The sequence below is a fragment of the Sminthopsis crassicaudata genome, chromosome 1 (assembly GCF_048593235.1).
Source record: "Sminthopsis crassicaudata isolate SCR6 chromosome 1, ASM4859323v1, whole genome shotgun sequence".
NCBI classification, from domain to species: Eukaryota; Metazoa; Chordata; class Mammalia; order Dasyuromorphia; family Dasyuridae; genus Sminthopsis; species Sminthopsis crassicaudata.
In genome coordinates this window covers 481,217,553-481,244,478 of record NC_133617.1, presented here as the reverse complement: position 1 = coordinate 481,244,478, position 26,926 = coordinate 481,217,553, and the positions used below count along the sequence as shown (strand labels likewise).

At 44.4% G+C, this 26,926-nt stretch overlaps 1 protein-coding gene across 1 annotated transcript; it reads right to left on the bottom strand.

The window, feature by feature from the left end:
* On the bottom strand, positions 1–26,133 carry LFNG (LFNG O-fucosylpeptide 3-beta-N-acetylglucosaminyltransferase). The gene is made up of 8 exons (XM_074281174.1): positions 25,361–26,133; positions 8,949–8,997; positions 7,335–7,434; positions 6,695–6,848; positions 6,123–6,208; positions 3,752–3,917; positions 3,270–3,355; positions 1–2,143 (listed from the first exon to the last, which is right to left on the bottom strand). Exons 1-8 carry the CDS (start codon positions 25,853–25,855, stop codon positions 2,077–2,079), a joined length of 1,203 nt encoding a protein of 400 aa, XP_074137275.1. The 5' UTR covers positions 25,856–26,133; the 3' UTR covers positions 1–2,076.
* Positions 26,134–26,926: the final 793 nt, after the last annotated feature.

Sequence of the window (26,926 nt, the reverse complement as noted above, 5' to 3'; positions counted from 1 at the left end):
TTTGTTATCAGCAAATAAAGCTGCTTTATTGAAAGCAAAGAATGCTGGGTACCACAGGGTGACCATGGTAGTAACAATAAGGTTTAATTCCCTGAGAACTTTTTTCCCTTGTTTTTTCCTATCTATGTTTTTATTAAAAAAAACAAAACAATAAACAATAAAATCCAACAAAAACAAAACATATAAACAGGAAAGGGACTAAGTAGGAAAAAGAACAGATAGATTCCAGATACTGGAACATATAAATAAGTAGAGAGTTATAAGATATTCCAATTTCATTTTAAAAACAAGATTATCAGAAGTTTGGTTTTTGTTTTTCCGATCCACAGAAAAGGTAAAATACACATAACAATAACAAAAAAAAACCCTACTTTTCTTTTTCTTTTTTTTTCCTCCTCTTTTAAAAGATAACAGTAACAAAAATACTGTTCAAGTACAATATTTACAGACGCACCCAGTATGGGCCAATTCACTCAACCTCAGATAGGGAATATTCAGCTCTGACTCTGCCCAGTTATTGGAAGGAGACAAAGCAAAGATTCTGGGATCAGTTACCCAGGAATACTCAGATATTATTAGCCTGAGGACCCCAAATGCAGGATCAAAGAGGAAGGTCCTCACCTCAGGAGCTACCTTAGAAGTAGCAAGACCTGGCTTATCCCCAGCCCCAGGATGTGGTCAGGTGCCTTGGAACAGCAGAAGGTCCCAGTAGCTCCTCACAGCTTGGGATGGTGGCAAGACTGAGTCCACAGCCCAAGAGGGCTCTCGTTCTGGACTGCTGACCTTGTCCTTTCCTTGGGCCTAAGCACTTCTCAGCTCACCTTGAACTGATAAAAGTGACAGGGAAGTTACAGGGCATTTCTATCCCCTTCCCAGTAAGAAAAATTTCCCAAAGGTGTAACTGGGTAGACTCCTGGTCCTGGAGGAAGATACTGAACCCCAAGACAGAATGACTGACATGCATCCTGGCATATGTCTATCTGTCTCTCTCTACCCTAACCCTAACACCCCTTAGAACAATAACAAAATACCATTATACATTTCTCTATTTCTCTTCAATTAACCGTTGATGGTTAATTGCATATAAATACTGCATAGCTATCTGGGACTGAAAATAGTTCAGTCAATAATAGTAAGCCCCAATGGTTGGAGCAAATGATTCTGGGCTCTCCTCTCTCTGCCCCAGGCCTTGTCTCCCTTCAGCCCTTTTTCCCCTTCAGTGAACTTGGGGTGCTGAGAGGAGGCCACAGCTCCCACACTCATACACACACATACATACACATTAACTCATTCACACTTTCTCTCTTTCTCTTTCCTCTATGTCATTTCCCAAGAGATTTAGGATCTTAGGCAAAAGAGATCTGCTTCTCTCCTCACTTTCAGCAGCATCTAGCAATATACCACCCCATCCTTTCAAACCAGGAAAGACATACAGAGATCTTTTTCCCTCAGTTTCTAGCCCTCCTCTCTCCCACTCATATTGCCCCTCCCACCCCAATTGACCTCTTACAAATAAAAACCTTCATCTGGATAGGAACCAGAGCCTGGAGTACAACACAAGAAAAAGGAGGAGAGGAAGAGATGATTCAGATGGTCACAGGAATAGTCAAGACTTAGCAAAGTCACCCAGGAGTGACTTAAAGACAGCAGCACCAGAGAAAAATTGGTCCCATTGGAGAGAAAACAGCTGATACAGGAGCCAGAGCGCACAGCTTCAGGACCATCCTGGGACAAGTTCCAGCACTGCCATCGGGAAGCGTTCCAAGTTCATTGATGGCAAGACCTCCCCTCCCTAATTCTTCTTTGTTTTCATCCAGGTTTTAGGGTCTCCTCTTCCTCCAGCACGAGAAGACACAGTGTAGACAGAGTCCAGAGAGACAGCTCTTGTCTCCTTGCCTCCCTCTCCACTCCAGCTCAGTAACCATGGGCCACACAGCAGCCTATTATACAAACACACACACCCACACACTGTGCATAATGGGCACAGCAAGGACAAGAACAGGACGCAGGTCCCTTGAGCCCTTTGGATACCAGGGGAACTCAGGGACGAGGGTTACAGGACAGACGAGAAGTCTCCTAGTAGACCACATTACGAGGACACCACGGAGTATCCGGGTACAGCAAGCAGTGGATAGAGCGGAACCTGTGGAACAAAAGAGAAAAGCAGGGTGATTTTTGAGAACATAGGTCTCATAGATTATGAGATCATAATGTGGCTACCACGAAGGGGCGGTTTATATGTCTTTTTCTGCTTCTCCATCAGAAGAGCACAGACCCAGGAACTTGGAAGCCATGGCAAGGCCATATGGCATCATGAGTGAGACCTAGCTCTCAGTCAAAAAGGACTGAGTTCCAGGCCACCTCTGACATAACACCAGAAACACAGCCTTCCCCAGTCTCTTCCCCTACCTGACTAGTACCTTCTATCTACTTTGTATCTATTTCATGAACACAGTTGTTTACATGCTATCTCCTCCATTCCAATGTGAATTCTTTGAAGGTAGAGACTGTTTTTGCCTTTCTCTGAAAACCCTCACTATTTAATACACAGTAAGTACTTAATAAATTGTTTTGATTGACTGACACACTCTCAGAACCCTGGGCAACTCTTTTAGATGATAAATAATTTTTTAAAAATTTAATTAAATTGTATTTTTCCCGTGAATAAAAAACAACAAACCTGGACTTATCCTGAAGAAATTAGAGGTTTTATAATGAAAAATTTGTGTGTGGAATGTGTTTAGGAGCAAAAGCATGGCGATGCCTTTATTGGCTGGTATATGAACTCATCTTGGATTAAGGAATGTCTCTTTTCCTTGTACCCTCTCTCTGAAACAAAAGCCTCAAAAGAAAATGCTTTCAGAGCTAGCAACAGACAATGTCAATATGTATATTTTTAAACCCAAAGAGTAAGATGCTGAGATTTAAAAATTTTAATGGAACCTCAAAGGCCATCTGGTGCCAGTTTCTAATGTAAACAAGAATTGCCTTTATGATTTTCTGGAAGTAGCTACCCGACCAACTTACTTAAACTACCACGTAAAAGACTTCCAATAATAGGAATTCACCACTAAATTTCTCTTTAGGTAAGTTATATAGTAAATCTTGGAAAATCTTCCTTTATTTTGAGCCTGATATCACCTAGTCCAAATGGTAAAAGCTTGACCCATGTTTATGACTCTGGCAGGACTGTATGTAGATTGATCTCAAAATCTGCATTTTAGCAGCTGGGATGGAAGGAGGGCTTAGTTTGGGGAATTGAATCTTACCTGGATGGATCAGCCTCCACAGAGAATGCACCTTTCATATGAATGGAATTCCTCTTATTTTCAAACATTCCATAACTCAGTGTCACCTAATGACCAGAAATGAAAGGAACAATCAATACCTGGATCAACAGTTTTAGGGTTAAGGATGATGCCCACAGAATGTAAGCTCCTTGAGGGTAGTGACTATCTAGACAATTTTAGTACTTGGATCCTTTTTAAAAAATTTTTTTTATTATAGTTTATTTACAAGATATATGCATGGGTAATTTTTCACATTGACCCTTCTGTTCCACCCCTCCTTCCCCCCACCCCCTCCCCTACATGGTAGGTAATTGGTACTTAGATCCTTAATGCTTGGCATACAATTAATTTCTGATAATTGCCTATAAATAAATCTATTAGCCTACAATTGGTGGGCTGATTTCTGACCCTCCCATGGCCTTTAAGAGTTAGTTAAAAGTTGAGAACTATGGATTAAATACCTGTTTATGGAGCTCTGACTTGGGCACCTGTTGAAGATTCTCCAGGTGGGAATGGAACAGGTTGCTTCGAATGAGCCTCACACCCAACACAGATTCAATGATATAGCCTATGGTACAATCGTCAGGCAGTCGGATCTTCTCTGCTGTGTTCATGAAGTGGCCCCCACTGAGGAAAGAAGAGATGAGATGAATGTGGAGGGTCTTCTCCCTTTTTTAACCCCCACTTTGAATTCCCAGAGACTGAGGAGCCCCAGAGAAGTCAGAGCAAGATGAATGTAACCAACTGACTGTTCTTAGAATGGTGAAAAGAATATAATTGGCTGGAGAGTGAGTATACCCATGACTTTTCCTTTTACCCATCCCAGGGGAAAGCAAAGTCCAGGAAAATGATACATCATTCACACCACATTAGTGGCAACAGTGGCTGACATTTATACAGTGTTTCACAAATGTTATAGCCTACTGGATCCTCACGAATTTATACTCCAGGGCACCATTGTTTATCTGAGAAACAGCCAAGGGAGAGATAAGAGAAGAGGTTGGAAGAATTAAGTAACTTCTATGGATATGGCCTAGATAACCCTATCAAATAAAAGCTTAAATAAATTATAACAAACTTATCCAAAACTCAAAACTAATAGAAAAGCTCCAGTGAGGAGAAATTTTTTAAATAGCCCTGAAGTTCTCAGAGGCAGTATAATAGAGTAGAAATAAAGGTTAGGACTTGTAAATGAGGAACTGGGTTCGAATCTTAATTCTTGACATTTTTAGTAGAACATGAGCACCTGGACAAGTCTCTTAGCCAGTCTGATCCTTATTTTCCTTAAATGTAAAATGGGAACAACAATTTGACTAGCTCTCCTCCTAGGATTGTAGTGAAAAAGGAACAAGGGAACAGCTATGGATAGATGAGATAGGACTACTGTGAGACATTAGAGCAATTCATTGAGGAGGGAGAGGTAATAGTAGTGGTGGTAGTAGTGATGATAGTAATGGTCATAGTGGTAACAGTAGTGATAATTTATACAGTATTATATAGTAATATAATAATTTATACAGGACTTTACAATTTGCAAAGCACTTTATAAATATTTTATCAGATCTGTACAACAATCTCCTGAGTTAAGTGCTATTATTATCCCCATTTTATAGAATCGGAAATTGAGGTTGAGAGAGATTAGGTAACTAGCCTTTGTCCGAGGACAAATACGACTTCAGGTAATCCAGAGTTCTATCCACTATGCCATCTAGTGCCCAATGATAAATCCTGTGACTATCTCCTAAAGACTAAGCTAGTATGAAAAGGCTTCTCCCCTGAAAGCTGGCCACTCAGAAATTAATTTTGGGGGGCCACAATTGCTCATGAGATCAGGAGGTCTGGCATATACATCAGTACTGGGAGGATCCATATCCAGAAAATCATTATATTTCATTCATTAAAAATGATAATCCCATAGGTGACTATGTATAAAGTATACTATCATGGGACTTCATTCACTACATAGGTTCTAATCTTTATGGTTCTATGCAGTCTAAGTCCCACTTAGCCAAAGTATTGGACTAATGCAAATGTCTCATTACCCAATGGAAATGATACGTCATTCCTTTGTATAAATGGGCAATAGCTACTGACTTGCTTCTCAGAAGGACATGTAGGATAATATATTGAAATCACTATTATCCTGGGCTCAAATCCAGGCTCCTCCATTTGCTAGCTATATGACCTTGATCAAGTGCTCCCTTTTCTTTGCTTCAGTTTCCCTTATTTTTGAAGAGGGGCTTGGACTGAATGCTCTCTTAGAGTCCACCCCAACAACCATAACAGCTCTCAGAATTTTTTTTGGCATGAGCATAATTCATTTTAAATAAAATGACTATGTTAAAATTTAAATTATATAAAAGGTAAATTGGGAAGGATTACTATACTATACATAGTATATTCATACATATTGTTATATATTTCATATAGCATAAAATTATAAAGCATATAGTATATATGCTATATATACACTATAGTAAAATTTATAAAGTATAAAATTTAATTATAAAATACAAATTGTATAATTTGTTCATTAAAATTATTAATACTGTCACCACTAAAACAGAGTTTCAAGGGTATGCCTTAGGTTTCATCAGCATCTCTCTCTAATTCACTGAGGTATGTTTAAAAAAAAAAAAAAAAAAAAAGGAAAAAACTATTTCCTTAGCTTTGTTCTTGGACCTCTTTTTTAAGCTGAATGTCTCAGGAATATGTAACAGGAGATAGAGACAGAGAAAGAACAAATGGAAGAAGAAGAGCAAGACCCTCCTGCCATCCCCAGAGCATTCTGAGTGCTAATGAAGAAAAATGAAATTTCTGAAACCCTCTTACCTTGCCCAGGGACTCATCTTCAAGGCCAGTCCACGGCTGATGCAGAAACCAGCCCCACCAGTTGCGAACCAGAAGTGAACGGGACGCTGTAAGGAAGACACATCAATGTCATTTCTGTGTAAAGCTATCTAAGGGTGGTCCTTCTAAACTAGGGGCAATGGAGACCTTTTGTCCTCCTAATATGTTCCAGAAAGGGATGTGTCAGTTCCAGGATGATTTAAAAGAACAAACAATAACAAAAACTAGGTTCTAACCTATGGTTTGGCCATGGGATCTTGGGCAAGTTACCACCTTTGGCGCTTATTACTTAACTCTTAGGTCTGGACCTCAATTTCACCACCTTTTTTTGGGGGGTGGTGAGCAATTGGGATTAAGTGACTTGCCTAGGTTCACACACTTACTAGGTATTAAGTGTCTGAGGCTGGATTTGAACTCAGGTCCTCCTGACTCCAGGGCTGATGTTCTATCCACTACTCCATCTAGTTGCCCCTCAATTTTACCAAGTGGTCCGAGGTTTTCTATGATTCTAAGGCTATGATCTCAGCTTCACCTCTAAGTCTCCGTTTGCTTACCATCTTGTTCTCACTGATCCTCTCCGTGGCCTGGATGGGCCGGTCCAAACTGGGCTTGCCAATATAGACATCTTGAGTGTGAGGGTAGCTGGATAGCAGTTTGACAAGCATTGGAACGTTGACATAATTATCATCATCCACGTGGCAGAACCATCTGAAGGAAATATAGGAGGAGAGGTGGTTACAGAGATTCTGGTGGGAATGCTGGGGGGGTAGGGAGAAGGAAACCAAATATCCTTAGGGCAACCCCAGAAAACTATCTCCTTCTTCCCTTCTGTATAATATATGAAAGACATTCCCCATCTCTCAGAGAAAAGGGATATATTCTAGCAATTGAATTGAAGTAGTTAATCCTCAATCTTGTATTTGGTTGCCCTTGTCACAAAGGGATTATGTTTTAAAGAGGAAAGTACTCGAAGTCAGTAGGTATGAGAGAAGAGACCTAAAATCCATTTCTAATTTTCTTATTTACTGGTTTAATAATATTGAACAAATGGCTATACACATTGGGTCTCAATTTTCTCTTCTATAAAATGGGGATGATGGCACTTGCAGGGGAGAGGAAAAAGAAGATTAAGGTAACAAGAAATGAAAGGAATAGGAAGAACTGGAATTCCAGGAGTTCTCAAATGTTACTTACTTCCTTCCCGACTCAATGAACTTGTCATATTCCACAGCCATCTTGCAGGATAAAGCCTGGCGGCTATGGGCCGCAGAACAGTTGGTATTGATGACATTGCCTGTGGAGGGAGAAGACATCTGTGAGTAATGACTCCTGAGGGCTTTGAGGCATCCTTAATATATTTAAAAGCAATACCTTACTGAGAAAGGGAATATCTGCTTTTTGCAGATGGGGAGATTGAGGCTCAGAAAGGATAAGATTTGCTTAAAAACACACAGCAAATTAAAATGGGTTCAAGACCGGATTACAAGTTTTCTGAACCTCCTGCCCTGGGATATTTCTACCACACCATATCAAGAACCAGTAATCTTGAAGACTACATAGCCAACCTAGGCAAGATGTTAAAGATTTGTTGGTATGGGATGAAAGAGAGAAGGAAAGGAAAATAATTAGTGTCTCAGAAATTCAAGGGGTAGAAGTGGGGATGAGAGTGGGCAATTAGACGATTTTTTAAGGCCCCTTTCAGCTGCAACATTTTATAGTTCTCCAATCTCCAATATAATAGTCAAAAATTGGCAGATAAAGCCAATAGAAAATGGAAAGAAATGGCAAAAAAATCCAATATTTTTGCCAAGAAAACCCCAAACAGATCATGAAGACATCATGACTGAAATAATTCGACTACATAAACAGCCAATAGAAAGAATAAACATTTTAAAAGTACCTACTATGTGCTAAACACTGTTTTAAGTGCTTCTTACAAATATTATCTCATTTGATCCTCACAACCATGGGTATGGAGGGAGATGCTATTATGATTCCCATTTTACATTGAGAAAACTGAGGCTACACACTTGGTTTGATTTGAACCACTTAGCTAACTTGGGCCAATCACAGCCCTAGATCCCCTTTCTCACATACTCTGTTCAGGTAGTTAACTAGTTGGAGATTAGGAGAGAAGGGAGAACCAGGGGACCCCAGCCCCCAAGAGAGAGGGCGCTGTGGAGGACTGTTCCCAGGGAAAGGGGAGAGAAGGCCAGGAGGCTCCAGGAGGGCTGTGGGAGCCAGAGCCCAGCCCTCCCCTATTCAGCCTGCATTTTCCCAGCACTAGCCACCTGTTACTTGCTGGGCCCTCTCAAAGGGAATTAATTCAAGGCCTGAAAGGGAATCATTTACATGAGAAAAATGGGGAGACCTGACCCAGACTGGAGAGGCGGGACTGCTGAATAAACACTCAATGAGTAAACCTCTTCCCATCTACCCAGCCACCCCTACCCCCTCCGGTAGAGAATCTCTCTCCTTTGCGGGGAGGGAACATTAGACTGACTATGGCAGGTTCTTGGAACAAGGGAGACTAAAGAAAGAAGGTGTATGCTCCTCCTGAGACCAATGGTTACCTCCTCCTCTAAGTAATAAGGCCAGAATTCTCCCTCCCTCCCCAAACATTCTACTCCCAGACTGATTCCCTCCTTTGCTGCACTCCTAATACAACTTGTTAAAACCCTTTTCCCTACTCTTTCTTCAGAGGATGAGCAAGGACCATCCTTGGTACTTGAGCAGAAAGTGAACTGGGAGGTTCAATGTTCTTTTCCCCCAAAAGGAAAATAAATGTTCAGTGACTGGGAGATTTACCTGTGTGTTGATTCAGCACTTCATCCTCCCCATCCGTAAAGATGAAAGTCTGAAAGAAAAAAGAAAACATCTCTATGAGCCACACACCTGGTTCCCAAATCTCTATTTTGAGATTTTTTTTTTAAGCCACTACTTATTTAGGTATGCCCCACTCAGATCTCAGCTCTTCTTCTTAAGGGCTTTGAGGCATGAAAATGCTAAAAATCAGAGGAACAGCTCTTCTCAGTCTTAGGAAAGTTAGAGGAAGCGCTATTATTAGGGGCTCATAGAAACTCTTACAAGGGTATAAGAATTAAAGCCTCCCACCTGTCCAAAGTTATTGTTCAGTGACAAGACTCTGTGACCCCATGGAAGCCCAAGAAGTTGAGAAAGGGGTTGGCAAAAGGGTTTGTCATTTCTTTCTCCAATGTGTCCCCATTTTATCGAAAAGGAACCGAGGCAAATAGGGGTCCAGAATCACCAAGCTACTAAATGTCTGAGGCTGGATTTTTTTCCTCAGATCTTCCTGATTCTGATACTGTATCCATTGCACCACCAAGCTGCCCCATCTAAACCCTACCTACCCTTTAAGGTTCAGTTTACCACCTCCTCCAGGGAGCCTTTCTTGACCACCCCTACGGGCATTAATCTCCCTCTTCTCTGAAGTCTAGAATAGACATCTTCTCCAACTGTTTCTTATCTCCCTAACTGCTTACCTGGAGGGCAGGGACTACACCTCTACCACCTCCACAATAGGGGTGGGTGTAAACAAACTACAAAGTACTTCATAAAAACAAAAGCTCACATTTAGATAAGCTTTGGATTTGAGCAGAAGCAGCTAGACTTAATGGATAGAGAGCAGAGCCTAAGAGTAAAAAAAAAAAAAAAAAAAAAAAAAAAAAAAGGCTGGAATCAAATCTTAACTTTGACGGATGGGCTGTGTGGCCCCTGGCTAGTAATGGGACTTTTTTTCTTTTTAGGTAATTCTCAAAAACCAAAAGTAGTAGCAAACCAACGAAAGTATCATTGCTTTCCTCCCTCCCAATCCCTATCCTATTCAAATTTGCAAAAGGCTTTACATAATTATCTTCCTTGATCCTCAATAATACTGAAAGGAATTTAACCCCATTTTGTAGATGAAGAAACCTGTGTCGGAGCTGAAATTAAATCCCAGATTTTCTGTCTATTATGATCTTCTTCCTCCCAATCTCCTTCCTCCACTTAGTATCTTGAGAGTACTAAATAAATATTTGTTGAAATAGGAGCAGGAAGGTTTAACTGAAAGAATCTTGACTTTAAGTCGGAAACCCCTCCAGAAAAAAATGGGTGGTTTGGGGCTGTTGTCCACGTTTGAACTAGAAGAGAAAGTGTTTTCTGGTTGTCATAATGAGCGTTCAGAAGTAGGAACGGTTAGGGTTTCTAACCTGATAGTGTTCAAAGAAACTGAGTATTCTTCGTTCAAATAATTTCACCTGATTTTTTTTTTTTTTTTTTTTTTTTTTTTTTTTTTGAGTTTTGGCTCCAAACTTTTTACGTCTGTAATAAAGGCACCAACTTTCTGCCCTTTCTGTCCTTTGGAGAGGAGGACTCTTTCTTCACTGGTGGCAGTGAGATCTGGTGACTCCCCGCTTCCCTCCCCTAGGAAGAGAGGGCCTCAGAGCCCCGTCCCCACACCCATGTGAGCCTCACCCATCTGCTGAACAACCGAAGGTCACGCCTGGCAGCTGCTCCCTCTCCGGCACGAGCCCAACCTGGCCGGCCCGCCTGCACCTGTGCACACACGCACAGACACACGGCCTGCTCCCTCCCACCCCCGGCCAGGTAACTCTCTAAGCCATCCGCAGCCCCGGCAGCTTGGAGCGCAGCCAGAGGCCCTTGCCTGCCCCCACTGGGTACCTGCGCCACCTGCCTTGCCAGCACTCCCTTATTTACATAGCTAATTCCCAGCATCTGGTGGTTGTCCCGGGTGGGGCTCCCCTTCTTAGAGGAGTAGGGGGCGATGCTTCGAGGAGGGGGCGGGGAGGCAGGGAGGCTTTAGTTGTGGGAAGAAAAAAAAATCTCAATTAGAAGCTGGACAAAAGCCTCGTAGAGGAGAAAAGCGTCCCTGGTCAGCTGCCAAGCCCCAGCAAAAAACCCAACTTGGGACAATGGGGGCAGAGATGAAGAAGAAAAAAAAAAAAAAGAAAGAAAGAAAGAAAAAAAAAAACAACAACAACAACCAGACAAAGGAGAACGGGGCTGTGCAGAGATTCTTAGAGCGATGAATTACAAGCGAACTAACTGGAAGCAGGCTATTGTTCAGGGCTGTGCTTTGTCCAGAGGGTGAGGGGGTGCTATGCAAGCAAGAGGGAGGGGAGAGGGCTGTAACAATGTACCAGGGTTCATCACACCCCCACCCCAACTTTTACTCAGTCCAGGAGAGTTAAGTAGCAATAGTTTGCTACACAATTAGCATACAGCTGGATTGGTTAACTGGAAGAAAGGGGGCAGAGAGAAAGGCTAAAATTGTTTGCTTAGGTCCCTGGGGAGGCCGATAGAGGCTTTTCTGGGAGATAAATAGCCATCCTGGAGGGAGGAAGGGGAAGCCCGGCAGGCTGGAGGCAGAGCTGGTTTGGAAGGAAAACAACGGGTTTTTTGGGGGGGTGGGGTGGGGAGTGGGAAGCGGGAAGCAACCTGAAGGCAGGGGAGGAAAGAGGAGAGGAGCTATTTTCCAGGTGGGCAGAGGCAGGACAAAGAGGCCCTTGGGCCCCAGAGAGGCAGGGCACCCAGGAAGAGGCAGGGCCGAGATTATCGGTAGGCAAGGCAGGCACATGCCTGTGCTGAAGCAGCGCAAAGAATAGTGCTTCTAAATATAAATAAATGTACATATTCCTAATGCCCAAAATGATGATCACTGAGGTATCGATCTTGTTAAAGATATGGTTCTATACTGCTTTAAGGCTTACATAACACCCAGCTTAGTACCTTCATAGCACAACGCTAATAATACTTAGTAAATGTTTATTGATTAATTACTTCAGTTAGGGAGATAAAAGCAATCTCCCACAGTTGACAGCAGGGGCAATTTGCATTGGGGGGTGGGGAATCACAGCAATTTTCAAATCATACCCAGGCCACACAAATGCCCTATTTGCTTCCAGAGAATGCAGTGTAAAGCCTGGGTCCTTGGATTTCAATCCTGATGCTATTGCTTACTGTTGTTCAGTCTTTTTAAAGTCATGACCCCATTCTCTGTGACCCCATTTGGGATTTTCTTGGCAAAGATACTGGAGTGGTTTGCCATTTCCTTCTCCAGTTCATTCTATAGATGAGGAAACTGAGGTAAACAGGGTTAAGTGACTTGCTCAGGGTCAAGCCTCTGAATTCTGGTCCTCTTCCCCACTCAAGGACTGATGCTCTATCCACTGCTATTATCTTAGCTTTATTACCTTACTATACTATTATTTATCAGGAAGTGTTTAACCTGGTGCTTAGCACCAGGAGTAGGAGATTGAATACACGTTTATTTACCTGAATAACCTTGGTAACATGTCAGTGCCCAATTTCAGGCCTCAGTTTTCTCATCTGCTAAATGAGAGAATGACTAAGTTAGTGTTTATAAAGCCCTTTAAGTTTTACAAAGGACTTTAATGATGTTCTCATTTGATCTTCACAACAACCTTGGAAGGTAACTGCTATTATTATTCCCATTTTGCAGATGAGGAAACTGAGGCAGGCAGAGGTTAAGTGACCTCTTTAGGAGTGATACAGCTAGTATTAGAGACAGGATTTAAACTGATTCCAAGTCCAATACTACCTATTTGCTGCCCTAGTTGTCCCAAGATTCACAAAACCCTAAAATCTAAGGTCTAAGATAAAAGAATCAAAGCCCAGCTTCTTGTTGACAGTGTTCCCTCCTCAGGGCTCCTCCCCAACACAGACAGGATGGCAAGAAGGAACTGCCTTGTAGGATCGTTTTGTGTCAACAAAAGCTGAGCTTTTCATGGAACCCCCGTTCTAGTCAAGTAGAGATTAAGAGAAGCAAGTCTCCTGCCGTAGGGGATGTGTAGCTCACCAGAATGGAATGTTCCTTCTGTTCTTATGTAGTTCTTGTGCCCTTCAGAGGCCAAGTGCTGGACTGGGCTACGTAAGTAACAGTAGGCGCCTACTCTTTTGCTCCTCATCTCTTCCTCAAGCTAAGGTAAGACCCCTGCACTCCACCCGTCAGCTTTTGAAAAATCCCTATTCTGTTGTTATCTGGTCCCCTTCCTAAACCTCCCTGCCCTCCCTCCAATATCACACTCAGGACAAAGTGGAGTCCAGGTTTTTGGGGAGATGGGGAACTTGAGTACAAAAATCTAGGCTGCTCCCTAGGAGTCTGGGAAATCACCCCTTTTTAGAAGTAGGTAGGAGGCAGTCTTCTCCCCCCACCCCCTTGGTATCCTGCCTTTTTCCCCAAGCATGTATGCACGTTATCAAACCATCTCTTATACACTGAGGAATTTGAGTGGGAGAGCAACAAAAGGGGATGAGTCCCATCAAGACATAGTATAATTTAAAAAAAGAAAGAAAGAAAAATTCTTTTCTAAATTAGACCAAGAGGTTTAGGAAAGAAAGAAAAAAGGAAAAAGAAAGAAAGAAAGAAAGAAAGAAAGAAAGAAAGAAAGAAAGAAAGAAAGAAAGAAAGAAAGAAAGAAAGAAAGAATCCTTTCAGCTATCTAAGAGATGAAAGTCACCTTTATTTTAACAATGCACAAGTGCACACACACACATGCACACAGCACACCACAACCACTCAGTCCAGCCACTCTGGCGCTCACCAGCCTGTCTGGGCCCCCACCACTCTAAACAGATAGTTTCACCACACCACCACTCCCCCCTCCCCACCCCAACCTCCCAACAGGAAAGGGCCACACGACCCGCCTGAAAAGAAACTCCGGAAAGTTGTAGCCTGCCCGCCTGTCTCCTACAGCTCAGGGCAGGAAGGGTACCGTCGGTCCAGAGCCCTGGGTGTCACCTTTCTGGGCCTATCTTGGGCCTGCAGGTTCCTCACCAACCCCACTGACTCCCCTCCTCTCCACCCCCCAGTTCTTTCCGGGCTCTGGGCAGTAGGAAGCCAGCCAAGAGAAGCAATTCAAGTCCAAACCATTTAGGCCCCTCTCCTCCACTTTTGTTTCTTTTCTTTTTCTTTTTTTTTTTTTTTAATGATTTATTGGCTCACATTGCATAGCATCATAGGATTTAGAACTGAGGTGGCCAGTCCAGCTCAGGGTAATTAAATGCCTTGCCTGGGGTTACATCAATAAATTGGGAGGGGAGGAAGGATTCAAACTCAGGTCCTGTGGCTAAAGCCTTTGATTCTACTACAATAGGCAGTAGCTCTTCTGCTGAATAAATTCTCCCCAGCCTTCCTTAAACCTACCTTTTCAGCTTGTGTACAGTGGGGAAAATGGGAAAACATAGACATTGTAGGCAAAATTGCCCTGGCCACTACATGGAATATCCCAAGGAGGTGGGAAATCTCTGTTGCTAATTATGTTCTTGCTCAGTTGTTAAAGTTGTGACTGACTTTTCAGTAACCCCATTTGGAATTTTCTTTAAAAAGATCATGAAGTCATTTGCCCTTTCCTTTTCCAGCTCATTTTACAGATGAGGAAACTGAGGCAAATGGCTTGTACAGAGTTAAACAGTTAGTGTCTGAATTTGTATTTGAACTCAAATCTATCTGACCCCAGCCCTGGCGTACTGCCCATTGAGCCACCTAGCTGCCCGGCAAATTACGTCACTGTGAGCAAGTCACTTAGATTGTGGAAGTCTCAGTTTCCTCATGTATAAAATGGGGATAATACTTTCAGTACCTACATTAAAGAGGTTGTCTTCAAGATTAAATGAGTTGGCCTATGTGAATTATGCTGTAAGACACCAGAACCCAGATTTCTAACAAAGGCAGTCTTGATTCTGGAGTACTGAAAAACCACACACACACACACACACACACACACACACACACACACACACACACACACACACACACCTCCTTCCTGTCAGTAGAAGTGAAAAATGAGGAACCAGATATGTGCCAAACATAGATGGTCAAAATGTTTTTTTTTTTTTTTTTAATGGGATTTCCCTTTCTATAATTATCTCTTGGATTTATGGGTTTATTTTGTAGCCTACACTTTTGCTAAAGCTAAATGATTTCAATTAAACATACTTGTTAATGCCTTAGAATATTCTAAGTAAACTATCTCATCGATAAATAAGGCTAAAAATTATCTCTGTCTTATCCCTTTAATTTCAAGGTTTTGTTTTGCTTTTGTTTTTCTTAATTTTATTAGACAGAAGAATTCATTTGGGTGGGAATTCATTTTGACTGGGAAATAACAATGATAGAAATAGCCTCAATTTTAAAAAATTAATCAAAAGCAAAAGACTGTGGGTAAAATTATTATCAGGGAAGTCCATACACTTCTTGCAGATGGGTAATTGTCATATGGAATATAGATATCTAGAAAAAATTTATAGATGAATAATAAATAAAGAAATTTCTCAGAATCACACAGGAAAATGGCAGGGTTTGGTTTTGAAACCAGGTTTTTGTACTCCAAATCTAATATAAGATTTCAAGAGGGCCTTTGAGAAAAGCAGATTCTTCTTTGTTCTAGAAACCTCTAAAATAATTCAAGATGGATCTGGGAAGAAGTGGAAAGAATATTAAATTGGAAGACCAGAGGCCTTTGGGGGGGGGGAGGGGGAAGTCTAGTTAAGTCCTTTTCAGTTATGTCTGATTCTTCATGACCCCATTTTGGGTTTTTTTTTGGCAAAGATGCTGGCGTGTTTGCTATTTCTTTCTCCAACTCATTTTACAGATGAAGAAACTGAGGGAAATGGGGTAAAGTGACTTGCCCAGCCACAAAGCTAGTGTTTAAGAGCAGATTTGAATTCAGGAAGATGAATCTTTCTGACTTCAGACCCAGTGTTCCATCCATACCTAGCTGCCCAGCCTGGGAGTTAGGCTCTACCATTCATTAGTTACATAATAATAGACAAATCCCTTAATCTCTTTTCTCCGGTTTCCTTATCTGCAAAATGGGGATAATACCTGATACAGTGGTAGTGAGGCCCTCACCTTTCAGCTCCCCTGAGCCCTTTAACTTCATCACCTCCCCGTTTTCCTGTCCCATGGAGCCTAACCTGGTTAATATTAGTCAAATCTTCCCCCCTGGTCCCATTCCAGAGATGTACCTTTCATCCTTACAGAAAATAGGTTTTATCTGACTTTCCAGCTTTATCCTCTCCCCACTCAGAGAAGCAATGACTCCTACATTGAGGGGTTGGGATGGGCCCCGCTTAAGCTTACCTGCTACACTTCCTTCCCGGCCCACCCCTTTCATTCCAAGTTTTTTGAATGGACCACTGAGTAACCAGTCCCTGAAAAGAGCAGGACCCCGGGGGACTTCTGGCAGCCTTGCCTGGTTGTATTGTCTGTTGGGGGTGGGGGTGGGGGAGACACACAGGAAACAGCATTGTTCGACAAGCTGCAATTGAAAGAAACACAGGATGCCAAATTCTGGCTTGGAACAATTGTAGCCTCGGTGAAGGAGGCCCCCATGGTGGCAGGCTCCCTCTAGATTTGGGTTGCCAGAGTGAGGTGGAGGAGTGGGGAGGGGGAAATACCAGCCAATGGCTTGGCCTTTGTATATCCTGGTTTAACAAGAGAAAATAAATAGAGCCTTCTCCTCCAAATCCCAGGGATAAGTCCTGGTCCCCCACTTCTATTAGCTAGGGAAGAATTGTCTTTTTCATTGAAAGCTTGGGGATGGAGGAGGGAGAAGAAGAGGATACTGGATACTTGATGGCTATAATTAATAGCGGGTAATAATAACCTAAGCTTTTTTCAGGCTAAGGACAATCAGAATTATTTTTTCTTTGGTCAAAAAAAAAAAAAAAAGAATTCTGATGGAGAACTAGAAAGGATATTCTCTGAATCAATTTAAAAAATCTTTAGCATTTTTGTGCACAGAGTCTGACATACAGTAGAAGCTTAATAAAGCTGTTGATTATCTAATCTAGCTTCATTATAAAGTGAAGGGAGGGGAGAAAAAGAAGGAGAAGAGGAAGGAGAAAGAGAAGGAGAAAGAGGAGAAGGAAGAGAAAGAGAAAAAGAAGAGGAGGAGGAGAAGAAGAAGAAAGAGGAAAAGGAGAAGGGAGGAGGAGGAGGAGGAGGAGGAGGAGTTTATATCAACAACACAACAGATTAGTGAAAGAATCAGGTCTTCTGATACCTTTACACTGGCCCACACTGCTCTAGGATTCTTTTTTCATTTGTGCTGAATATTTGATTCTTGAAGATCCCAGGGAAAAATTCAGAGTAACCAGAATTTATTGATGGAGTCTGTGTTCACCTAAGGGATTTGATACCGTCAGTTCCCTACCTGAAAAGGCCTAATATTTTTAATCCATCTTTTCAGCCTCACATTCAAAGAGATCATCCTTGTCCCTAAATATAGTTCCATTCTGATTAAAGAAAGAATATTGAATCTCCATCCTATTCTTACTTCTATGGTAATTTATGATGGAGATCACATCCCCTGTGCAATCCTAGCTGTATCCCTTAGCCTCTGAGGATGGCTGTTAAGTCTTTAGCTGGGTGGTTCCGAAGACAGGAAGAGGAAGTTTGTCACTCTGTGTGGTAGATAGGGGTTTACCCGGCTTTCTCTTTTCTGTCAAGATGTCCCTAGGGTCTTTGATTCAAGTAGTGGTCTGGTCCAAGGGCAGGTGCTACTGATGAATTAGCTTGGACTAACAGGAAGCAACTCCTGACCCTTGCTGTCACTGATTTAATGAGAGCTCTCAGGGATTTAATGTACATGGGGTATCCTGGGGGACTGCCTCTCTCACTTTGCTCCATAACTGTATTCTGAAGGAAATAGATTTGTAATTAGGGTTCAAAGTCTTGCCTTCCCATTTACTACTTGAGTCACTTAACTTTCATAAGACTGGATCCTCATCTATAAGAAAACTCTAAAGGTTTTATCTAATGATCAGTAAACCATTGTTTATTTGTTTGTTTAGAACCAGAAGATGATTTAGGATCCTGACTGCTATTTCCTATGGCATGACTTTGGACAAACAATTTAACCTCTCTGTAGAATAAGAGTCAGGGTCTTTCTTCCATCTCTGCTTCCAGTCATCTTAAAAGCAGAGGTCATCTGGAGATCCTTGTGTCTAAGATAGCTGGAAAAGCCTTTCGACATCTTACAGGACTGAGAGTGAGAAAAGAACCCTGGCTCTTTGGAAATCTTCTAAAGGGGTCAGTCAGAAAAAGATCCAAGATGGGAAAGTTTGAATTACAAAGGTGAGAGAAATCCTAGGCCTGTTTAAGAGCTGGGACTACAGAGGTCACTTCCTCCAATCTCTTAATTTTTACAGATGAAGCAACTGGTGCCTAAGGAAGGTAAGTGATTTTCCTAAAATCTGACAAATAATAAAAGTCTCAGAGGCATGATTTGAACCCAGGTCCCAAAACTCCACAGGCTACAAATCATCTTGTCTATCCCCTGTTATTTCATGTATGAGAAAACAAAAACCAAGAGAGTAAATGACACAGGGACACAGGGCCTGTATGTGTCAGAAGGCAATATTTGAACTCAATTCTTTCTGACTTCAAGTGCCCCTTACAGATATCATTCCTATTTTAAAGCAACTTGCAAGGTGCTTGAACCAGTACTTGCAAATGGTCACAAGAGTAGTTAAGTAGCAAGCATCAGGATTCAAAATTCATGTTTTCCTATGGTCCAGATGATGCTTCCCCCCCCCACACCTTCCATGCATTGGACAAACCAGGTACAGTTTATTGATCCTTAACCACTTTATGAGACCTGTCCTAGTGCTTAGACTGGGAAGTTCTTGCTAATGGTTTGTAAGATAGATTTTACAAATATGTTTTCTGGCTTTGCCCTCAGGAGAACAAGCTGTCTGAATTCCTTTCTAGATTCAGAGAACACCTATTCATTCACTCTCACTTATACTGCCCTCCACCATTCTTCGATCTAAGGGAAAAGCATAACCAAATGTCAAGCAGATTGCTCATCAGGAAATGACAGTATTCTCTACTCTCCCCCCCTCCCATCCTTGGTCCCTGAAAAAGCCACTTATGAACATGTGGCTTCAGAGAGGGAGAGGAAACAATTCTCAGCTGCCAAGCACCTCCTCACCATATAACATTCTGCCTGCCAAGGCTAAGGAGCATCTCTCTCCACCCCACCCCATTATGGGTCATGATTCCCCTAACTGACTATCATTCAGAACAGTCAGGGTCCTTCGTAATTTCCCAACTCGATTACTTTAATTATCCCTCTAGGGAGACTACCAGCAACTTGCGTAACCCAAGAATCGTTTTTACTTCCTGTTGGCTGTATGCTGACTCTTATCACCATTTCTGCTGAGTTGGCCTTTAGCAACATCCCTAGGCTTCCTACTGAAGGTCCCATCAGCTGATATCTCCTAGGAGCAGTAAAGTAGTGAAGTGGATAGACTATATTAGACTTGCAGTTAAGAACACCTGAGTTTGAACTTATAACATTAGCTATGTGACACAGGTTGGTCAAGGCACTTAACTTCTCAGCCTCAGTTTCTTTATCTATAAAATGGGACAATAAAAGAAACTACTTGCCAGGATTATTGTGTGAATCAAATGAAAATTTACAAAGAATTTTGCAAACCTAAAGAATTTTGCTGTATGCAAATACTAGTTATTCCAGAGCTCCCTAAAACCAATCCATCTACTTCTATCTTTTGAAGAGTGCTACTTAAACGTACCCAGTTAGGATAGTTACCTCTACTTAAAGGGGTGGAAGATAGGGAATTATTGAAGAGCTAGGGGTCACCCTGCTCCCCCCTCCCCATCATGTATCATGTTTTCTCAAGGCAACAGTATCTCAACAGCCCAGATATTGGCTCAGGCAGCCCCTACCTAACTTTGGAAGATCCAGAGCTGCAAGCTCACTCCAGTTTGCTGGGCACACAGTAGCCTAGCCCTACTGAGGAAGAGGTGGGGTCATTGCCAAATGGGCACTGGGGGATTCTGGCTAAACTAAGCTAAGTCAAGCCAAGTCGTTAGCCCTCAGGATGGGGCCAGGAGCCAAGGCCAAAGGTTTGCCAGGCTGGTTGGGGAAGTGAAGTGTGTGCTCCGGAAGGAAGGCTGGCCAGCCAGTCATGGTCCTTTCCCTCTAACCAGCAGGGAAAGTCATCTTTTTCTGTTCTGGGGAAGCCAATAAGGCTTTCATCTGATGATCTTCAAAGGCAAAAATCCTGACCTTTACTTCAGAGAGATTTGGGGGTGGAGTGGGGAATCGGGTATGACACAGAGAGGGTGATTGACTTCTCCATGGTAAATCAGCCAATTATTGGCCCTGGACAATTCTGGGATGTTGGCATCTTGCCTTCGGGTTCTCATCAGTAACTTGTTGTCCACTACCCTTGATCTTGTTGTTCCCCAAAGCAAGGACACAGCTGCTCTCCGTGTACTCTCCCAAAAGATTATTGATTCTGCAGTGACTTAAGTCTGGAGCTATTTTTAAAAAATGTAGTCCAGTACACCTGGAATTCATTCACCTTTCTTTCCTACAGTCTATATTTATCCTTGCTCTTCTACTGAAATGGCTTACATCCTCCCTTTTGTTCGAGCCCCGATCCCAGGATAGAGAGAGAAACTTTCTTCCTTCTCTGTCTGTCTGAATGGTACATGAGGACAGGATACTACCTCCTTCGTGTCAACCAGACAAATCCCCAGGATGTAAGCCCATCTGGCAGATTTCCCAGTGGGTAGATTTGGGGGGAAGTGGTGAGAGGGCACAGCACATTCCTAAAAATAGTTAATCTCTCTCTCTCTCTCTCTCTCACACACACACACACACACACACACACACACACACACACACATGGATCATCATCATTTAAAGGATTGACTGTTACCTAAAGCATGGTCAAAACTCTAAGAACAGAACAGGAAGAGGAAAGATGATGAGGAAGCTAACTTATGCTTCCGTGATAGAATCATGCAGAAAGCAAAACTGATGATGCTTGCTTGGGTCTACCCACTTCCTCTCCAACTTGGATGCTTTTGTGCCTCTCAGAGCTACCCATGTCACCCCCAGGAAAAGCCCCTTACCCAAAATAATACTAGGACTGATTCATCCTCCAGGATGAAAAATGAGCTACTCTGTGACTTTGGGCCAGCTAATTAATATCACTGGGACACAAGTGCCTATCATGTGCCAAGAGACCTTAGTTGCTATGTGGCAAGACTGTGAACTAGGTCATGATTATAAAATTAGGTTAAGGTATAGACCTGCTCTCAAATTGCTTACAGTTTTATGGTGAGTAGTAGCATTGGCTGCAGATGGGAATCCAGCACTCATATAAAGAACTGTGCTGTAAGGGAAATCAAAAAATGCAAAGTAGACACCCTGGCAAAGGATAAATTCTAGGTAGGACAGTGGGAGGATGGGAAAGGAAGAGATTTAGAAAGGGCTTGATGAGGTGTAGATGGGTATTTGTGCAAGGGATAAGCAAGTGTGAGACCAACATGAACAGGCAGGCAGGCAGGGCAATAAGAAGGAGCAGGGAAGAGTAGTGTCTTGAGTTTATATGATGCTTTAAGGTTGGAAAAGGAGGCTGGAGTTAGTTTGTGAAGCACTAAAAGCATCAGAAGTCTCTGTTTATTTAGTAGGCAATGGAAAACCATTGAAGATTTCAGAATGAAGGGATGACTTGATTAGAATCTCTAACACTTGGCCAGTTGGCTGGATAGGGTAGGTAAATGACTCCATGTGCTGACTTGAAAGGGAGAGGCTATTGAGGACGTGTGAGAGGGCAGTATCCACACATCTACAGCCCAGCCCCCTCAGCCCTTCCCTTTGAGCTGAGGGATCCCCATTTCCCAGGCTGAGAGAGGACGCCTGCTGTCCCTTCTTTGAGAAGCTAGGGGAACAAAAGCAGCCTGTCAGCCCTTTCCTGGAACCCCTCCTTCCTCCCTAATCGCCCCCCCTCCACTGCCATCTTCCCCCCTCTCCCTAGGTCACTTTCTTGGCTTGAAGGCCAGGTCAGTGTGGAAAGCCAGGATGATTCCCACCCTCTGGCCCACGCTCTCCTCTCAAGCCAGCCTGGGGGATTCTGACAGCTTCAACTCTCCCCCAAACGCCTGTCCCTCAAGTTCAAGTGGTCTCACAAGGGTTGTCACTCAGTGGGGCCCAGCGGGGATGCTGGGAACGCCAATAGCCCCCCTCCCAGGCCTGCCAGGCCCCCTTATCTCTAGGCAACCTGACCGGGACACTGGGGCTCGGAGCTCCCGGGTTCCCATGGCAAGCGGCACACAAGAAGGCCCGACGCCTTTTCTCTGCGCCCAGAGAAAGAGGCTTTGTTAACTTGCCCAGGGGGGACAGCGTGAGAGCTGAGCCTGGGGACTCTGGGAATCCAAACAGCTAGGACAGAGGAAACAAAAAAACTGCATTCTCCCTGCCTCCCTCCCCCCCCACTCATATACCCACCCCTCAAGAAAGCTTCAGCTCTTGAGAAAAGGGACCAAGGCATTCTAAGGATAACCAAAGACTAGGCACTAAAGTGCCCACAGGATTGAAGGCTGAGTTCACAAACCCTTCCCTCCTCCTCCTCACCCTAAAGCCCATTCTGGGGGAACCAAGCAATAGGAGATGAGGGATGGTTCAGAAATAATATGCATGTTTAAAAATACACACACAAAATCAGAGTTAAACCTTTCTCACCCTCCCTCCAGTCTTCCTACTATTTGCTAGGTGACACAGATTATACTTTCTTCAAGGCCCTGTTCTGTGCCATGATTCCCAGCTGCCAGTTTCCTTTAGATTAGGAGAAAGTGGAAGGGGAGTGGTAGCAGTTTGCTCTTCTGATGTGGAGAGCCGGGACTTCTGACTCTGGACTAATCCACTTCCCAAAACAAACTGGTGGGAAAATGACAGTCTTGGGGCTATAAGAAAGGATGAAGTCAGACCATTCAAGATCTGCATCCCAAAGAAGAGGGGGAGGAGAGGGAGTGGAGGGAATTCCCTCTCTTTGAGGGTCTCTAAGCAAGGACACGAAAGCCATTTGGTTGTGTTATAGAAGGCAACACCAGATGGTCATTGTAACTCCTTTCATCTGTTAACTTCTGTAATTCTATGATTTTCCCCATTCACTAGTTCTTTACTTTCTTGATTCATTTCTCTCCAAAATACAAGAGAGTATCATGGAAAGAGCACAACATGTAGGAATCAGTGGACCTGGATTCAAATCTTGACACTGCAGCCTACTTATAAGATAGGAAGTTAAGTCAGTTCCATTCTTTGGTCCTGCTTTGCTCATCGAAAAATGAGAGGATCACACTCGGGACCAGATTCCTAAATCCCTCACCCCACACCAGGTTGTGGCTAGAGTTAAGGAATTATATTATAGATGAAGATAGAAGCCTAGATCACGAAGCTTAATTAATGGCTCTGAAGCAGCAGCAGTTAGGTGGATGATATTATCACCAGGGCCTGTCTCCGCTCCTGGCTTTGGTGAATTGTCATTTCACTAAGGAGTCTGTCCTGGGGTCACCTGAAAGCTTAAGGATGAAAGCCTCTCTCCATACACCAGGAAAAGATAGAGTTCCTGGAGCCTTTCAGAACACAATTCAAAGCCCTCCAGCTAAGATAGAGTACCAAGAGAAACAGTTGAAAGTTACAGGTATTATCCAGCAGGGAGTACCAACAATAGCTAACATTTACATAACACTAGCATTTCAAACCTCCACTAACAGCTGAGTGGATCCATTCAAACAAGCCGGAGAAGTAGGAACTGCAACTATTCTCACCATTTTACAGTGGAGGAAATTGAGCCTTGGAGGAATAGACAACCTTGGTTACAGACTGGTAAGTGCAGAGGGCAGTTCTAAAGCCATGTTTTCCAAATTCCAGTTCAGTACTAACCTGCTTCGCTCCTCCAAACCTCTCAAGCCAGTCATGACAAACCCTCCCTAATTTCCAACTGTTCTTTACAGCTTTCAAGTTAAGTTATGGGTTTGAGGCTTTACTTTAAATGCATGAAAAATATAATTTTTTTTGGGGGGGGTGAATCTTTAAACTCACGCAGTACCCATTTCCCCAAACACAAAAAGAAACACATTAGGAAACGCACGTACACTCTTAGGGATGTGGGAAGCGGTTAACAGGAATCTAAATCCAGGCTATAATCAGTCTGCCCAACTAAGACTCCGCATCCACGCCCGCGGTGCCCCTAGGCAACCAAAGGAAAAGGGTTCGCTGGGGCTTTTGTTTTTCCCTCTCTTAGGCTGCCTCTAGGGGGTGGGAAGGGAGGACTGAAGCCAGTTAGAAAGAGGCTGAGGTCTCCCAGATCTTCATTCATTCTGTTGCCTTGGCTGCCTGCCGGCAGTTTCCAAGTCTGGGGACTAAGTTGACCCTCCTCAGGTCACTAAGGCCACCCTGAGGGGAGGCAGAGTTGAGGGAAGGCTAAGTTGCCAGGGTGGGGGATCAGATTTTCCTTCAAGCCTATTAGCTGGGGTCCTCGGGAAGGACCTGTTTTTTCATCCAAGTGGCGGATAGGAGAGAAGCTGGTATCTAAAAAGCCACCTGCGATAAAAGTACTATCTCATACGTGTGTGGGCGGTCGCTTGAGGTGAGACCCATCCCTCGGAGCCAACATCCCCCTCTACCAAGCGAGAAGTCGTGCTCTGGAGATTGTATCTCATTCAAACCCCTCAGCAGCGTTAACTCAAAGACTCCCTCCCCGCCCCCTGAGGAATTAGGGAGACACACCAGCCCCGGTGCAGCAACGGCGGGGGCGGGCGGCAGAGGCTTGAAGTGTGGCTGGTTGGAAAAGGGGGGTGTCTGGGGGGGAGAGTGGAGGAGACGGGCCCCGCGGGCGGGCGGGCCGCCACTCGTCAACAGGGCCCGGCACTTGACTCGGCGCATCCCTGGCATAGTTTGGCACCGAGGCCCGCTTACTTTTGCCAGGCAGAAGGCCAGGCCTTATGCCTCTGGGGCCCCAGATTGTCCTTCATGCCTAAGATAGGTGATGTGGAAGGGAGATTTGAAACAACACCCCCCGGGCTACAGAATTTGAGCGGGGCGATAGGGATGGGGTGAATATTCCCTTCTAGGTCTTTTTTTTTGGGGGGGGGAGGGAGAGGTCGGAAGAGAAAATAAGAAGAAAAAGGGAATGAAATTGCTTCCCTTAGATAGTTAGGGATTTGAAGGAGGCAAGATTTCCCCCTCGCTTTGCACAAGGCGTTTTATTTCCCCATTTCCTATATTTTAAGGAATGAAGAGAGCATGGTGCTCTTCTTCCAGATTTTTTTTTTCGAGGAGGGGTGTATGTGATGCCCTTATCCAAATGTTTTGGGGTCCAAGGAAAGTGCCGGAATCTCTTGTCCAACTCACCATTTCTTTATTCCTGGAGATCCAGGTGTCCATAAGCAGGTCCAGGCGGGATCTGTGAAACTTCTTGGTGGTCTTTACTGCAATGAAGACGTCTCTAGGAAAGAGCTGCTCCATCTGGGGCCTGGGGACGCTGTCGCGTGCCGGGGCTACCCCAGGCAGGGGCCCCACGTCCCTTCTAGCCCGACTCAGCTGACCGAAATACTCCGAGAAGCTGCGGACATCGCGGGAGGGACCAGACGCCCCAGCCAGCGAGGCAGCGGGCTCCTCCTGAGGTTGCGGCGGGGGCGGTGGCCCCTGCCCCTGGGGTTCGCTGGGACCAGCCAGACTCTGCAGGACTCGACGTCCTACCTCGCCCCCCGGGAGCTCCTCCGCCGCCGGCGGCTGCGGCAACCGCTGCCGCAGCTGCTGCCTCTGATCCACCGTCAGCACCAAGAGGCAAGCGAGCAGGGCTCCAACCAAGGACAGGAGCAAGCGGCGGCCGCAGCCCTTGAGCATCTTCCAGCCGCCTAGTCTCAGAGCACAGCTGGCCCAATGTGCACACACAACTGGAGGGGCACCCCGAGGGCGATCCAGCTCCCAGTCACCCTTGTCGCTTGGCAGAGGCAGCCGAAGGAAGGGACGGGGAGATGGCAGCGCGGGAAACCTCTCCGAGACTCCTGGAATGCCCGTCCTCCAACTCTAGGCTCCCTACCTTAGCTTCCCTGGCCAGCCCCTAGCCCTAACTGCCTCTGACCCTCCGGCTTCTTCTGCTGCAGCTTTTAGCCGCCAGCCGCAGGCAGAACCCCCTTATTTAATGCTTCCTTTCTTTGGCTCCGCCTCTCAGGGGTGGTGGTCTATGGTCTGGGTCCCGCCTCTTTTCCAGTAAAGCCGGCTCTGGGTCTGCTGGAGTGTGTGGGGCGCACTGCTGGGGCTCCGCCTCCAGGTCTAGCTCGTTCCCTCCCTTGTCCCCTCCAGTCCCACGTGGGTCCTCAGCGGGGGGCTGGGAGAAGCGGCCGGAGCAGCTGTGTGGCCCCCTGTGCCTCCCGCCCCCTTTGCACACCATACACACACGCACGCTCTTTCACACACACACTTTTTTTTCCTCCTCTTTTCTTCCCCTCCCACTGTTCCTCCTTCCCCTCTCTCTCCTCCCCCTTCCCACCTCTGTCTTCTGCCTCTCGGAAAGTAAGAGGCTCCTTCTCTACTCGTTACGGGAGACAGAATTGGGAAGTGGACAGACTGGGTTTTCTGCGCCATCGCCCTTTCCCTAGCTGGAGCGCACGCTAAGCTTCTCCTTTCTGCCCCCATTTACGTCCCTAGGGGTGTAGAGGAGATCCGGCGCAGACTGGGCAAAACAACCCGGTCTGGAATCCCTTCCACTCCGGAGGTTCTCAGATTAGATGGGGAAATGGGACAAGAATCCGCATTCATAAAGCGCTGGCATTCCACACTGATCTTATGTGATCCCCATGTGAGAGATGACACGATACCAGAAATATTAGTGTCATCACCTCACAGAGGACGAAATTGTGGCTCAAAAAGGTAACACAGTTGGAAAGAAGAGGCAGGACGTGGAAGCCGGGGCTT